This window comes from Arachis hypogaea, chromosome 20 (assembly GCF_003086295.3).
Source record: "Arachis hypogaea cultivar Tifrunner chromosome 20, arahy.Tifrunner.gnm2.J5K5, whole genome shotgun sequence".
Taxonomy (NCBI): Eukaryota; Viridiplantae; Streptophyta; class Magnoliopsida; order Fabales; family Fabaceae; genus Arachis; species Arachis hypogaea.
This window is the reverse complement of record NC_092055.1, coordinates 3,493,793-3,511,165: the sequence shown is the minus strand read 5'-3', so window position 1 is coordinate 3,511,165 and position 17,373 is coordinate 3,493,793. Positions and strand designations below refer to the sequence as shown.

Sequence of the window (17,373 nt, the reverse complement as noted above, 5' to 3'; positions counted from 1 at the left end):
TTGTTAATATTATTATAGTAGTCAAATTAATAACATGAAATATATTTTTTGTTATATATTCTATTTATTTTTTCTTTTATCATTAATAATGAAATATATAAAAAATTTAAATTTATTTTATTTTTTATAACAAGTTAATATATTAAAAATACATTCTATTTTCACGAGTTGCATTACCCAAGTTTTTTGGACTTCCATGCAAATTCTAACAAATTTTACTAAAAATACTGTCAAACTCATCAAGCCCATAAAGAAATAGCCTACTAAATCCACCCACTTTATCATACTTAACTAACCAAACTATCATCCCTAATCAAATTCTTAAACTGAACGGGAGTCATTATACTAGCGTATGGACTATCCACGCGTCTTGTGCTAGTGTTGGCATGCAGTGACAGCATATTATGTTGACAATTTCAATAAGTACGACAGAATTTTTCAATAAAAAAATAACAAAACAGAAATTAATCGGGATAAGATAGCCCTTCTAGAGTCATCAACTAAGATGCTTCTATTGGTTGATTAATGAAATGATATCCTGGTTCAATAAATAAGCTTTCATTCGCCATGCAGTCCGCTCTTCTATTTTCTTTTATGTAAGTCTATAACTATGCACCAGATTAATTTGTCATTTTTTGTGGCAGAGTTCCACTATTTTTCATTATTGTTTCTGGGTGTTTATTAAAATTTGTGCTCTTTTTTTCGCGTCCACCACCGCTTTGGAATTCACTTTCAGAATGACTTTCCTTAACTCCAATTTCCATGTTGTTTTGAGTCCATAATAAACTCCCTATAACTCTATATAATAAGCAGTGCAATAACCAATATTTGCAACAAAACTTGTAATCCATCTACTTTGGTAATTACAAATTAAACCTTTACATCCTGCCATTCCAGAATTTTCCTTTGCAGCCCTATCTGTGTTGATTTTCATCCATTCTTCAGGTGGGCATTTCCAGCATACATTCGCTTCAATTTTGTTTTGTCTCTGAACTTCCTTCTTAAAAGCTTTCTATATTATTTTCACTTATTTTAGGATAAAAGACAAAGGTTGCATTAGTCTTTAGAATGGTGGTTTGAATATTTATTTATTCCTCCACTTCCATATATAACCACCAATAAGTTACTAAAAATTGTATTCCCAGTTTTTTTATTTGGTGGTTCCAAGATCCATGGCAAGATTCCATTCGATCCGAACATTAAAGGAAACTCTAAAGAAATCATGTATGTTTTTATGATGGATTAGTTTTACCCAAATTTTAGATGTCATTGGACAGTTACGCAGCACATGTATTGTGTTTTGCTCTATACCAACACATCTATGACAACTTGAGTTCATCCCAAATATCCGTGCTCTTCTGTGTGATATGACTTTTTCACAGACAGCTAGCCATATAAAACATTTGATTCTTTCAGATTCTTTCCACTTTCAAATAATTCTCCAAATTTGATCGATTTTCTTTCCATAATTTTCAAGTATTCAATATGTACTTTGAGATGGAAAAGTTATATCTTTTATATATATAAAATAATTTTCTATAACACTTGATCCACTTGTGAATTTGAGTTGGACTTGGTACTATAAGTAAAAGTCCACCTCAAAATTAGGGTCATTTTTTTCTTTCCACCACAATCCAAAAACAGACAGCCAAATCTCATTTCTCCTTTCTCCCTCTCAACTATGTTTAATTCTGCTTCCAGAAGAATAGTCGTCGGTGAGCCAAACACCACCGTCTGGCTCTAGTGGCTCCTTCTCCATCTTTTTTCGGTTTAGTTTTCTGTTACTTTCTCTTTGTCTTCTGTCGAAGCCGCCACTGTAAGCCATTGCTATTCTGTCCTCCCCTGCGATTCTAAGGGAATATAGCTGCTATGAGTGGTTGTGGATTAGTCACTATCAGAGAGACTCAACGAAATCCACAAGCTTGAAGATCTTTGCCGCCGATGGTGGTTGCGATGGCATGAGCACTCACCATTGTTATTGGAGCACCATGCACTTCTTTCTTTCACTCTGCGAAAGTGCCGACCTCAGCGCTGTTGCTGGCTCTGTCGTCACGAAATAGCCTTAGATCTCGGCCTTTCTCATGCGTCATTCCACCAACCACCATTGGAGACTGGAGAACAAGAAAAAGGTGGGTGGTGGCTAAAGTTTCTCTCTCGTGATCCCAAACAAGCACTGCTGTCAGGAGCTTCGATGGTGTTGCCACTATAGGAGAAACGTGAGGAGAGGACCGTGATGATGTACCTCACCAAATTGCTTTCCTACAACCACCACGTACGATCTCAGTGCGATTCTTCCTGCTATAATTCTCCCTTCCACGTTGCAAGAACTCTGATCTCAGTATTGCTGCTTCTACTAGGATCTTCACCGCCCTGCACATTGTCGTCACATTTAATGACAGTCCCTTTGTTAGACGACAACAGATTTACAGTGAGTGAAGTTGCATTTTGCTTAATGAAATTCTTTAAATATTCTCAATATGTAGTCCTATTACTTCTTCTTTTTTTGGATCTATGATTTTTTAATTTTAGCAAGAATATTTCAGTTGTTGAAATTGTGTTGTTGTTTCATTATAATTATGAATTGACAATGATGATTGTTGAATTGTTGCTTACTTTGGAATTTGTGTTGATTTTTTTTGTTGCTGTTGTTGTTGAACTTTGAAATTAAAATCTGATGATTCTTTTCTTATGATGTATTGCAGTTGTTGTGGTTGATACTTCTCCAATTTCGCTCTAATTTTTTTCAAAGTTACATCTAAATCTGAAACTTCATGTTAATCAATTATTGACAGAACAGGGATAAAATCAAGTTAATAACAAAAAAAAAAAAGGTGTACTCAAAGATATCCCAAGCTAAGCTGCCGATGGATTGCGAAACCTCCATAACCAATACCATTGTAGAACTTTGCTAGATAATCTATCCGTGGCATACCTCCTGCAATTTTTAGGTCTCTAATACCTTTAAAAAATTCCAGAATTTTCAAACAGAAAGAACCCACTAATAACCATTACCACCATCAATAATAAGAATAGTCTCATACACCGAAATGTGATTTAAATTCTCTAAATCACCATTAATTTTAGATTCAAAATGAAAAATTCTTAATGAATTATTAATGAAAATATCATTTGATACGGTATTGTATCAAGGAATAGAGAAAATTAGATAGAAATTCAGAGAGAATAAAATAAAAATTTCTAAAATTAAGGTCAAGAGAAAAATTAAAAGAGTAAAGGACAAATAGGTCTCTGTCCTTATTTCCCGCGAACATTTTCGTCCTTGACCATTGAAAAATACTTTCAAGTCCCTGACGTCCTTAAAAGTTGGACGGATCAGTCCCTCCGTCCAAATGCCTCCGCCAGACTTAACAAAGAAGTCTGACGTGACTCCCGTAATGCTTGTCATACGTATGCGTCGCCTGGCACACTTCCTTCTCACGCGTACGCGTCGCCGTAAATTCAGCAAATCCTCATTTCTTTATGAATTTTTCACTTTGCAAGTTTTTTTTCTCCATTTCTTTCAAGTCATTCTTACCTTCAAAACTTTAAATCACTCAAACAAACATATCAAGGCATTGAATGAGAGAAAAGTAAATTAACTTTAGCCCTAACCCCATTACAACCCTTTAAAAGACCTCTTGATATGTGTATCCATGCATTGAATATATGTTGATTAGTAGAAGAAGAGCAAGTCTTAGAAAGCAACATTAGTAGAGAATTGAGAGAATCGACCCTCAAACACTATAGAGATTAGAGTGCAAACACTTCCGGTGAGGGTAGTTTTCTTTTTGCAAGTATATTTATACTTCATTTTGAAATTTGAATTAGTGGAATTCATAAATTATCATACTATCTTAGCCCTACTTGTTCATATATATTCTTGGAGATTGATTCATTTTTAACCAAGTAGGTAGACGCATTTTGTATATTAGTTGATGAACTACAAGAGTTTAGCATGAGGACATGCTAATGTTTAAGTGTGGAAAAGTTGATGAATCACAATTTTATGGTTTATATTGTATTGAATTTGGTGGATTTTATCAACTTTTTCACATTTATTCACTAAAATAACATGATTTTGTGAATTTCTCCTAAGTGTGCTTAATAATTGAAAACATGCTTTCTAGGCTATTAAATTGCTAAATTTAATTTACTTTTCTCCCATTCGATGCCTTGATATGTTTGTTTGAGTGATTTAAAGTTTTGAAGGAAATAATGGCTTGAAAGAAATGGAAAAAAAAAAACATGCAAAGTAAAGAATTCATGAAGAAATGAAGATTTGCTGAATTCATGGCGAAGCGTATGCATGACACACGCCTACGCGTGAGAGGAAAGTCTGCCAGGCGACGCGTACGCGTGACAAGCATTACGAGAGTCACGTCAGACTTTTCCGTTGAGTCTGATGGAGGCATTTGGACGGATGGACTGATCCATCCAACTTTTAAGAACATAGGAACTTAAAAGTATTTTTTAACGGTGAGGAACAAAAATGTTTGCAAAAAAAAAGGTCAAGAACCTTCAATTACATCATGCCTATCCACACTATTATATCATATTATTATTTATAACATAATTTTCTAATGGGACTAGGCCTAATACTAATCTTAATAATCACATTGACAAATTTGTTCATTTACATAAACTTGCCTGATAACCAATTTGAGTTGATTAAGTGGTCAATTTATTTATCCACTTAAATAAGTGTTGAAAGTTTGAATTTCGTCTGCTACATAATATATATAATTATTCTAATAATAATTAATAAATATTAATAAAAAATAAATTATAAAAAAATAATATTTTTAAAATTTGTTTTAAAATTTTTTTTTTATATTTTATAAAATAAATTCTTAAATCTAAACTCTGTGTCAAGTCACAAGTGCACGAGATGCTGAGATGTTGAAACTAAAGTTTATTTTAATGATTTATGACTACCCCACTTTTCAAAACATTCACGTGTCACTTATTAAGTAATCAGTATCGTATTAGCCTTTCTTATTTGTGTCCTTTTGTTGTTAACCGCCCAATTAAGAAACACAACTAGACCAACCTTGTCCAGTCTAGTGGACATTTTGTGCAAGATTGGTTTGGCATAAAGTAATTGTGATTAGAGTTATAAAAGAAAAAATGCACAATGGAAAATGACCCTTAGCTTTTTGCTATGAATAAATAATTAAATATTCGGCTTCAAATCCTTGGCGGACATGTTTCACATAAGATAGCTTATCACCTATATAAAGTCCAAATTTGATTCGTCCTTTTATGATAACCACCAATTTTTCCACATTCAACGCTACATAATCCAACAGTTACCTAATAAATCAAGAAATTTCTATCCACCAAGAAATAATCTAAACTGAAAAGGTCCCCCTCAAAAAGTGATGCTATCATCAGTAAACAACTCAACATAAAATTCAATATATGTCGAACTGCAAAATATTTTAATTAAGCACTCCACTATACTCAAAAAACGCGAATTTCTTCACAAAATTAACACATTAGGCCTAACATTTTCCATATTTTTGGGTTACGAATGGTTCCTTTTTTGGGTTTCTAAGAATATCCGTGCCTAAAATAATTCAGTGGTTATTCTTGAAAAAGATAAATAGTTAACCACATAATAATTTTTTTTTATCTAATATACAATCTTATCTAATATTAGTTAATATTTTCGGTATTATCGTGTCCTCACGTATGTAAGCCAGTAACTAGTTGTTTTCGGTTGAATATATAAGGTTATTATTCACATAATAGTTGAAATATATATGATTGTTTAACATTAAATTATTTAACATAATTTTAGTACGATTATATTATATGTACATTAAAATCAACTACCAAAGTCAGTCATTAATATAAAATATATATTAAAATATAAATATATATACATTAAAAATAAATTAAATTATATATGTATTTATAATGACTGATTTTAATAGTTAATTTTGGTATACAAAAAACAACTTTGATTTTAATATAATAGAGAAAATTTCACTCTCCTCTCTTGCAAGATGCTAAAATGACACTTCTCTCTCCTCTATTTTATAAATGTACATTCTCCTCCCTTCTAACTTTTAAAAAATCTCTTCTTAAATCCATTTTAAACTTTTTTTGTTAACTAACGTTAACTTTTTTCATTTTCTAAAAAAAAATAAATTATTTTTTAAAAAAATACCCATTAGCAAAAATTTTATTTTTTATTATTAAATTTTACTTACCAAAATATCTTTTAATAAATTATTTTTTTATTAATTAAATTATATTTTCAAAAAATTTAATAATCATTTTTTTTCAAAAATACCCTTTAATAATTTTTTAATTATTAAATTATAATTTTACCAAAATTTTGTTAATAATTTTTTTATATTTTACTATTAATTTTTTGATATCTATATATATTATTTTAATATTAAATAAAAAATTTTAGTAAAATTATTTTTTAACATCAATATATATTAATTGTTATATATATTAATAGTAGTAATATTTTTTTATTTAATATTAAAATAATATATATTGATATAAAAAAATTAATAGTAAAATATAAAAATAATTGTTAACAAAAATTTTGATAAAATCATAATTTAATAATTAAAAAATTATTGAATGGTAAGTATTTTAGAAAAAATAATTTAATTATTAATTTTTTAAAAAATATTTTGATAAAAATACAATTTAATCAATAAAAAAAATTATTAAAGGGTATTTTGGTAAGTAAAATTTAATGATAAAAAATAAAATTTTTGTTAATGGGTATTTTTTTAAAAAAATAATTTATTTTTTCTTAAAAATGAATAAAGTTAATATTAGTTAACATAAAAAAAATTAAAATGAATTAAAGAAGATGTTTTTTAAAAGTTAGAAGGGAAGAGAATGTACATTTATAAAATAGAAGGGAGGAGAGTATCATTTTAACATCTCGTAAGGGAGGGAAGTGGAATTTTATCAATATAATATTGTTATTATTTTCACTTACATTTTCACGTGAGGAGCCAGCTATAATATATGTTATATCCTTAGGAATTTAGATCTTCCTTCTTGTTATTTTGTGGAGGATAGCTAGTAATATAACTAATAATAGAGGAAGGGAGACACTATGAAGAGGTTTGGGTCCTTAAGGTTTGGTTCCATTTGCTACTCTAATAGAATTATCAATAATTTGAAAGCAACGGTTCAGATTGTGGACCACACATGCCTAGCTAAGGAAAGCAACAAGAAACAAGATTGATGTTAGATTACTCGAACAAGTTGAGAGAACCAATTCTGGTTCAGCTTTAGCCACCACTACTCTCTTGCATGGCATTGGCCAAAGACAACGTGTTAAATGCACCATACATATGAGATCAAATAATTATCAATGGTGGCACACTATTTGCATAGATACAGTTAATTATGTCTATTATGTAGCATTTGTTTTGAGGTACTGGGAGATTGAGATTTAATATTATGTTTGTTGATTCAGAGACTGATATTAAATTTGTTTCTATCTTTAAAATTTTAATATTTCAGTACCTCCAAAAAGTGGAGACACAGAATATTAAAATTTTTAGAAATAAAGACTGAATTTTTAATAATATTTTATACCTAAAATACACTTATTTCAATTAATTAATCTCAATTTTATCTTTTGACAAATTAAATTAGAATTTCATTCTTATTTCAATTTCTGTCTCAAACTTTATATCAAACAGAATACTAAGATTTATTTTAATTTCTGTCTCTAAATTTCCGTCTCTCAGTCTTTCAGTCTTTTAATCTTTGTCTCTCTACTAAACACTACCTTAATAAACTCTCTAGGAACAATGCACATACATACAAATTTTATAAGGAAAAAAATAACGCTAAAATTTCAGGAATTCGGATCCTCAAAGTATAAAGAAAGAACGAATATTTATGGCTATATTCATAGTAGTCCGAACACATGAAAACTATATTTAGAAGCTGTCTCAATTATTCCATAGCTTATTAGTGGCCCATACTTATTATATGACGTGCTAATTTTGGAAATTTTTTTTTAAGGATTCTTAGTGGAGGGAAATTTTTATCCTTTTGGTATTAGATAATCTCTACTGAATTTCTTCCCTTTTTGAGGACTTCGATGTGTCTAAGTACGTCTTTTTTTGTTTTTTCTTAATCTTCTCCCTACCTATTATAATAAAATAAATTTTAAAAAAATACCAACACATACATAAATTTCGGGTTGAATGGTCATGTTCTAGCTAGCTCATTAAGGCCGCCTTCGATTAAAAAATCGAATAAGATAAGATAAGATAAGATAAGATAACGTTACGAGAATAAAATACAAACGATAAAAATATAAAAAATTATTATTTTTATATTTTATTTAATAATAAATTAAATAAAAATAAAATAAATAATAAAAATTTAATTTATTCTTTTTCAGATTCAAATAACTCAAGATCAATAAAAGTGTAATAAGATTGGGTCATCTTATAGAAGCTCAATAAATTTGCAGATCTAATCCAACAAAATCATAGATTCACCGACCCAATTTGTTCATAGCACAAATTTCGTAATTTGTGATTGACTCGATTTGTAGAGCAAGCAAAACTTTGTCTTTTCATTATCTCAAATATTATTTACGAGTCAACAAATTCTGCAACCTTGGATCACCTTCCAAAGAATTAGAGAAAAACTTCTTATTACTATAAGTCTATAAGTGAGAGATATAGAAGTGATAGATAAGTTACTACTTCCTTTATAAATACTTCGTCAATTTTAGATATTTTTTTATCTCAATTCTTTTAAAACATATTAAAATTCTTGTTAATTTAACTATTAGAATTTTTTTTGTAAATATCCCACTATCATTTATTCGAAGAGATCAAACAATTTCATCACCTTAGTTAACAAATAGAAGCCTTCATTATGGACTTCACGTCTAAGTCCATGCAATTATAGGTTTAGGTATTTTATGAACACTTTTATTTTTTCTTTCACGCAAAATTAAAAAACAAATAAAATAATAAAAAAATTAATAATAAAAATTAAAAATAAATTATATTTCCATCTAGTGTCTCTATGTTTTTTTTTATATAAAAAAAACATAATAATATAATATCTCTAAATACAATATTTTTATTTATATTTTATCTATCAAACACAATTTTAGTCTTTGTGTCCGAGTTAATATTCAATTTGATAGACTTATACATGAACCTCAATTTAATCCCTAAAATTTCAATTACTTCTATTTAGTCCCAAAACTTTATGAATACTACTTCCAATGTTGGTTTTGGGTTATTTATTTGAATGTCAAAATAAAAATAATATCATCATAGAGAGTTCGTGGTATTTAGATGTTCATATTGACATTTCGTTAATATCTGTGTGTCAAAATTTCTAAAAATTAATGAATCATATTCGCAAAATTTAGAGACTAAATAGAGATAATTAAAACTTCAAAAACTAAACTAAAACTAGCATAAAAATTCAGAGAACAAATTGAGTATTATTTTTTGAGTGTCTTCGTCAACAAACTAAAAGAAGCCTAAAAATCTGCAAATGTTCTTGCTTGTTCCTTTGGTTCAGTAGAGCTGGATAATATTGCCACATACAACTTTTATATTTTTTATTTATTATATTTTTACAAAATAGGTTAAAAATAAGGGTGATATTATTTGGGGCTTTTTTATCCATTTTTTAAAAGACTTACCTTTTGGTTTTACCTATTAAAGTTAAATTTGCGAATTTATAAATCATTTCACAAATACACCCCGTATAACCAAACAACTCAGTTACACTTGCACACAATATTCTGCAGATCTCCGGCAGAGACCAAAGAGATTATCAAAGACGTGTAGCAGAGCATAGCATGTATTTTTAATAACGCAGCACAACCTTATTGAATTGGAGCAAAATAAAATAAAATAAATAAGCAAGAAGCAAAAGTAAAACAGTGTTTGTGGCATGCAAGAAGAGAGGGCCATGTAGAAATATATACTCCATTTAACTATACTTTTGAATTAGAAGATATAAATTTGATGATAGCATCACTAAAAGATGCAAACCTACTCCTGGTAATAGAGGGTGCAAAAAGAATTTAATTTATGAATTACCATACATACACAAAGACTCTGTAACGAATTAAATTAAGCCTCTGAAGCTGGAGGTCGATACTCAACAGGATCATCCAAAGCAGAAGATATCTTATTGGCAGGTTCTGAAAGCACACGCAGCAATGGGGGATGGTGATGATGATAATGAGGAGTAGAATCGCTGCTAATTCCATTGGCAGGAGAAGCAGAGCTACTAAAACTGGATGAACAGGATTCCTCCTCTTTCATCAAGTTCATCAAGCCAGGCCTCAATTCAATGTTGCAGAACCTCTCATACTCTGCTCTGTCTCCTCCTTTCTTCTTCACCTCAACCACTACAAGCTTCGGTGTCAGCTCGAATATCTCAACAGCAATCGTCAATGGACCCGTCAAACCTTCCCTTGTTCCTTCCAAGCTCACCCTGCAATCCTTCTTCCTCACCGAGAATCTAACCAAGTGTGCAATCTCCTCCAATTTCGATATAATCTTCCCAACCGGCGCCGACGTCACAAACCTGGCCTCGTCCCCTTTCTCCTCGAACAATCCAGAGAGATCGAATCCCTTGGAAAACGAAATTATGTCGAACGCATTCAAACTCGCAGGCCGAGGCAAAGGAGGATTGCTAACGCTATGTCTTCTCTTAATCTCAACCTCAGAATCAGATTCAGCGTAATCCGAAACAGAAGCGTTGTCATCGTCTCCGCAGTTACTGATATTAGAAGGATGATTACTGCTATTAATGCTATTAACATTATGATCCTCCATGATCATGTTTTCAGTATCATCGAAACTACAGAGCCTATCGTCTTCGACATAGAACTTGATTTGCTTGAAGCCTTTCTTGAACCACTTGTTCTGCATGATTTCGGGAATGGCGATCCGCGTCTCGGGCTTAGTGTCGAGGAGCCTGGTGAGGAGATTGGCGAGATCAGGGGAGAACCACCTAGGGCACCGGAATTCACCTTTGTAGATCTTCTTATACATCTGCATCACGTTCTGATCGTGAAACGGCAAGTACCCTGCCATCAAAACGAACAAAACGACACCGCAAGACCACAGATCAACTTTTGCGCCGTCGTAGCCCTTTCGACCGAGAACCTCCGGTGCCACGTAGGCCGGAGTCCCACAGAACGTGTGGAACAAACCGTCCTGGCGAATTTGATCGGAGACGGCGCTGAGGCCGAAATCGGAGACCTTAAGGTTACCGTTCTCGTCGAGGAGGAGATTCTCGGGTTTGAGGTCGCGGTGGTAGACGCCTCTCTCGTGACAGAATCCGACGGCGGAGATTAATTGCTGGAAGTACTTTCTGGCGACTTCTTCTTTGAGTCTTCCTTTTGCAACCTTGTTGAAGAGCTCGCCGCCGCGGACGTATTCCATGACGAAGTAGATTTTGGTTTTGGTTGCCATTACCTCGAAGAGCTGAACGATGTTAGGGTGGCGGACGCGCCGGAGGATTGAGATCTCGCGCTTGATGTGCGCCACCAGCCCTCCTTTTAGGATCTTCTCTTTGTCTATCACCTTTATTGCCACCCATTCTCCGGTTTTCACGTTCTTTGCGCAGTACACCTTCGCGAATGTTCCGTGACCTAGCAGTTTTCCGATCTCAAACCGACCTAGCAGGAGGTTCGATGATGACGACGACGTTGAGTCTTTTTTGTTGGGTGTTGTGGTGGTGCTCATGGGCTGCTTCGAAACCACACCCGCCATGGATGGCTAATTAGGATTTTATTCTACTTTATTGGAGCTTTCAATGTTTGGTACCGTTTTTTCTATTGAAACGAAGGAAAGAAGACACGATTTTCTTTTGTTGTGTGTGTCTAAGCGTGTTCCTCCATTGGAGGGCGTATTAGGAGAAGGTGGAAGGAAGGAAGAGAGAAGCTAAGGGTGTGTGGTTTTGATTTGTTTTTTAGGTTTTTTTTTTTTTTTTTTTCCCTTTTGTGTTTCTGTTTGTTTTCTGTGTGAATACCCCTAAAATTGATTCAAAGGTAGAGAGTAGAGACAGAAGAGCGAGGGATTATAGAGAGGAATGCTTTTATAAGGAAGAGTATATTCTACCATTAACCTTCCTTTGCTATTTCTCTCATGCTTTTATTATCTTATTATCTTATTATCTTTTTCAATTTTAAAATTTTAATACTACTGTGCTGATAATTTAATCATTGACTCAATGCCACGTAAAGGTACACCTATTTTAGTATTTTAGTTGTTATTACCTTTTTTTAGTTAGGTGGTTGTTGTTACTTATCAGTTATTTTTTTATACAAAAAGAGAATTCTATTTTACTTTAACCGGTTAATTTTGTTGGACTGAAGAAAGCGAACTTTTTCTTTTTAATATTGTATTACTAGAAGTGAAATCCTTCATCATGAACCAAACTATGTGTTGAGCACAACTATGGCCATTTACAAAACGTCAGTGACGTTTTGTGTTTCTTCAATTAAAATAATATTTTTTTAACAAAACGTCAATGACGTTTTGTGTTTTAATAATTAAAATAATATTTTTTATTACAAAACGTCAGCGACGTTTTGTTCTTTCATGATTAAAAAATTTTTTTTATCGTAAAACGTCAACGACGTTTTGTGTTACTACCATAACCGTGTAGAACACCAAAATGATCAAATATTTTTGTATTTCACATTAAAATTATTCATATATAAAAATTTTAGCCGAAGAAAGCAGCAAAAACCAAAATGAAAAAGAAAACAAAACTGAGGGGTACGTGTGAGCTTCTCATGAGTTTGCGCATCCAATTGTCTCACGGTCTTACTCTTACCGTTCAAAAATCATAACAAAATTAAATTGAAATTTTATGTAACTTTAGAAAAAAAAATAAGTATGCAAAACATAAAATCATAATAAAATTTGTAAAATTAATTGATTCATTTAAAATTATAATATTAAAAAAATTAATAATTAAAAAAGTAAATGAAATATATAAAATATAAAATTATAATAAAATTTAAATTATAAAATTATAAAATTTAATATAAATTTTATAAAATTAATTGACTCATTTAAATCGTAATATCAAAAATTTTAAGAATTAAATTAAAAATCTAACTATTATAATCATAGACACTACTTAAAACTGTTATCATCTTGAATTATTTTTACGTGAGCAAATTTTTTATTTTATTGAAATTATTTTTCTATTTTATTAACTTTTAAGTTTAAAATAAAAATAATAATAGAATAATATCGAAGTAAAATATAATTAATTGAGTACGACAAAGTCTTTACTTGTTTCAAAATTTTAAAAATTTTACAAAAATATTATAACATTAAAAATTAGTTAATTTTTAAATCAGTTATTATATTTTATGTATAAATATATTATTATTTAATTTATTTTTAATATATATTTTATATAAATAATTAATTTAATAACTAATTTTTTATATATATTTAGCATAGATAAAATATTTATCCTATGATGTACCATTGTTTCGAATAATAACATGTGGTGTGCAAATATTATGGTGACACTCTTCATAGTGTAAGACAAACAAACAGGGAATAAAATCACATAAGGTATTCACGGTCAAATCTCTGGTTATTAAACTGTTAGGATTATTTTTTAAAACCGTTTTAAAAAAGGTATTGATGTTGATTAATCTGACTGACTAACCTGAACTGTTGACAGCGCAACATCTGCCTGTGAAATCCTATCCAACGGCTATTTCCTTCTATTTGGTGTACCGACACGTTTGACTCCGTGACACGTGGAAATTTCTTATATTGCATGTGATGAGAACTTAATTAATTTAATAAAGTCTATTTGAAATTTTCAAATACGAGTTGCGTGCAGGTTCAACAAGGCCTCCATATATTTTGGAATTTTGGGTTTCATAATCGTATTTCCTCTCCTTTGATACGAATTTGGAAAACTATTAATTTGATGTTATTGAATGTAACTATATCATATTAGATAATATTATATATTAGATATTAGATTTTTATATATTTTGGAATTTTGGGTTTCATAATCGTATTTCCTCTCCTTTGATACGAATTTGGAAAACTATTAATTTGATGTTATTGAATGTAACTATATCATATTAGATAATATTATATATTAGATATTAGATTTTATTCTCTTAAAAAAAGACTCGCTCTATATCATCATATTATAGAAGCAATAATAATATATCATTCAACATTTATCATCCACAAAATAGCAATAATAAGGATATTATAATTTTCAGCTACGCATTCAAACAGGCTTACCAGAATTTAAGAGAGAGATCACATATACCAGAATTTTATTCAGTGATACGTTCAATCAATAATGTAATTTTATGCAGGAAATCGTGCAAATTTTTTCATAGTTTAGCTCTATTGTAAGATTTAATGAAAAAAAAAATCATGTTTTAAGTTATTTAAACTGTAATATTAATAATTTGATAAACTAAAAGAGAGAAAAAGAGTAAAAGTTGAAAAAAGAAAAAAAATAAATTATTTTTATTTTAAAATTTATAAATAAATAAAAATTAAAAAACTATTTAATAGTTAATTTTATGTATTTTTATATATTTTATTATAATTAATTATTATTAATATTAAATTAATAAAAAAATAATCGAAGTATATTTAAAAAAGTATAAATAACTCTTAAGAAGGATACTCACAAATATTCTTTTTCTTTTGTTTTTTTTTTTTTTTTGAATTTCCAACTATATAGTATACACAATACAGATTACATAAATTTCAAAATAATCATGAAGTCTAATGAACAAGCTTATGGAATAATGAGTCATTTGACAAAACCAAAAGTAAATAAAACACTATTCTTGATACCCGAAGATGAAACTATTTTACAAGTTGTTAATGTTAACATCGCTGAAGATGTTGTATATATATATATATATATTATATATAGTCCCCCGTACGTTAAAAGTTTATTTATACTTCTCTAAAAATTATATATGTACTTGCTTTTTTGGACGAAAAATTCTATACGAACTTAATACTAATAGTTAATAAGAAGATATTTTTAATTATCAAGCTAGAGTTATTTTGTGTTATTATCTGTACTTTTATAATAATAATAATAATAATAATAATAATAATTATTATTATTATTATTATTATTATTATTACTATTATTATTATTATTATTAACTTTAAAAATATTTGACGACAATACACTAATAATAATTGTTAATTAAGGAAAAAACTACCTGAGAGAATTGTATTGCTAATTTTACTCGAGTTTTGAAAATCAGTTAAGCAAATGTAGGAAGTAATGAAATTCAAAGGAAGTGCTCCTAATTACTCTCCCAAATCTTCGCTAACAAACGTGCTTTTACTTTCTTCTTATAAGTCCAAACCTGAACAACTAATTTTCTTTTAAAAAACTCACACCACGCACTAAAGCTCCCTATAGAGAGATCCAAAATCAGCAAATATGGACAATCGATTCAGAAGTTGTTCATTATTATTTTCGGTTTCCTTGATTATTATATTGTGTGTGCCGTCAAGAGTGAATTGTACTGAGTTTGAAGTTGGGGGTCACAATGGCTGGGTTGTTCCTAAGTCAAGAAACAACGATCAAATGTATAATCAATGGGCATCCCAAAACAGATTCAAAGTTGATGACACTCTTCGTAAGTATCCTCATTATTTCAATAACTTATATGTTTTTTTTAATTATGATTTACAAAAATGTTATATGTACATTAAGATCAACTACTAAAATTAAGATTAGCTACTAAAATTAACGACTAATGTATTTGTATATAAATATATATGTGATTTAATTTATTTTTATTGTGTATTTTTTATTTAACATATATTTTATGTAGTTTAATTTTGGGATATGATTGTTTGTACACAGGTTTCAAGTATTCTAAAGATTCGGTGTTGGTGGTGAGTGAAGAGGAGTATGAAAGCTGCAGATCCACGAAGCCAATGTTCTTCTCTAACAATGGTGACACTGTCTTTAAATTTGAGCATCCTGGAGTGTACTACTTCATTAGCGGGGTTAGCGGCCACTGTGTCAGAGGACAGAAAATGATTGTCAAGGTTTTGGCCGAACATAATCCAAAGCCAGAGCCACTATATTCACACTCACCGGCACCGGCACCAGCATTTACATCTGCACCTTCTCCTTCTCATCATTCTCGTGCGGGAAGATCAATTCCTCTCCTCAGCATAACCAACTTGTCGCTCTTTCTTATCTTACTTGTTCTCGTGCTTTTTGTTTGATTTTTTTTTGTTGTATTTTTGTCTTATCTATCCGTATGATTAGCAGTAATTACAATGAGTTTTTAGGCGCTTAATTTTAATTTGTAGTAATTACAATTAGTTTCTACTTTCTAGGCGTTTAATTTTAATTTATTGTTGGGGTCTTAGGCTATTTAGTTTTTTTTTTTTTTTTTTCAGTTGCTTGAGAGAATGGTTGTTCATTATATATTTATTAAGGTCATTCAGATGAGATATTTAAAATAATTTTTTTAAAAAATAAAAGTTATTTTTTTAATAATTAAAATTTAATACATATAATTAATTAAATAGTATTATTTTGTCAAAATTAAATCATACAAATTGATTTAGATAAATATTTAAAAATGACTAAAATATTCTTATTATAAAAAATAACTAAAATATTCTTATTTATATATATTAATATTAGTTTTAAAAATTTTAAATCATAACCCTTTTTTCTATATATATATATATATTAATATAAAATTTTTATTTTATATTAATATTATTTTTTATATTTAAAATATTATAATTATTTTTTATAAAAAAATATTAATTTAAACCAGTTAAAAATTTGATTTATTGATTATCAAATCGATTTGTTTAATCTAATTATAATAAATTCATAATTAATTATAGTAGGAGTACATAAGAGTACATAAGATTAATCATTAAATAATTTTTTTTCAATATCACAGCTGAAATAAAAAGTTTATCATCAAGAGTAAAGTGAAACTATGAAAGGCAAACTCTAAGATGCAAATAGTAGAAGAAAAAGAAAAATCAACCTTTCTCTAATATATTAAATTTGTATTCCTTCCAAAGGTTTTAATACTGAACATAAGAAAAGAAAAGAAAAGAAAAGAAAAGAAAAAATTATAAATTAATGAGTAGAATTACAAGATTACTGTTGAGAAGGATGTTTATCTGCCAACTCCAATGTAACAGCAATAAATCAATGGTCTTATTATTATTGCCAAATGATTTTCTGCACATTTACTGTTTTGACTGAAATATCTGAGCATAGCCCTTATAAAAATTTTAATTGACTTAATATTAATCACTAGCCTTCAAGTTGATCAAAGTAAGCATAACTTTTTGAAAT

General features: G+C 29.5%; 2 protein-coding genes across 2 annotated transcripts; one reads left to right on the top strand and one right to left on the bottom strand.

The window, feature by feature from the left end:
- Nucleotides 1–9,949: 9,949 nt before the first annotated feature.
- Nucleotides 9,950–12,158, bottom strand: LOC112783483 (CBL-interacting serine/threonine-protein kinase 12). The gene has a single exon (XM_025826449.3). The coding sequence runs from the start codon at nt 11,763–11,765 to the stop codon at nt 10,113–10,115; it is 1,653 nt and encodes a 550-aa protein (XP_025682234.1). The 5' UTR covers nt 11,766–12,158; the 3' UTR covers nt 9,950–10,112.
- A 3,288-nt stretch (nt 12,159–15,446) lies between these two features.
- Nucleotides 15,447–16,411, top strand: LOC112783498 (early nodulin-like protein 6). Its single transcript, XM_025826470.2, has 2 exons — nt 15,447–15,667; nt 15,898–16,411. Exons 1-2 carry the CDS (start codon nt 15,469–15,471, stop codon nt 16,266–16,268), a joined length of 570 nt encoding a protein of 189 aa, XP_025682255.1. The 5' UTR covers nt 15,447–15,468; the 3' UTR covers nt 16,269–16,411.
- The last annotated feature ends 962 nt before the right edge of the window (nt 16,412–17,373 follow it).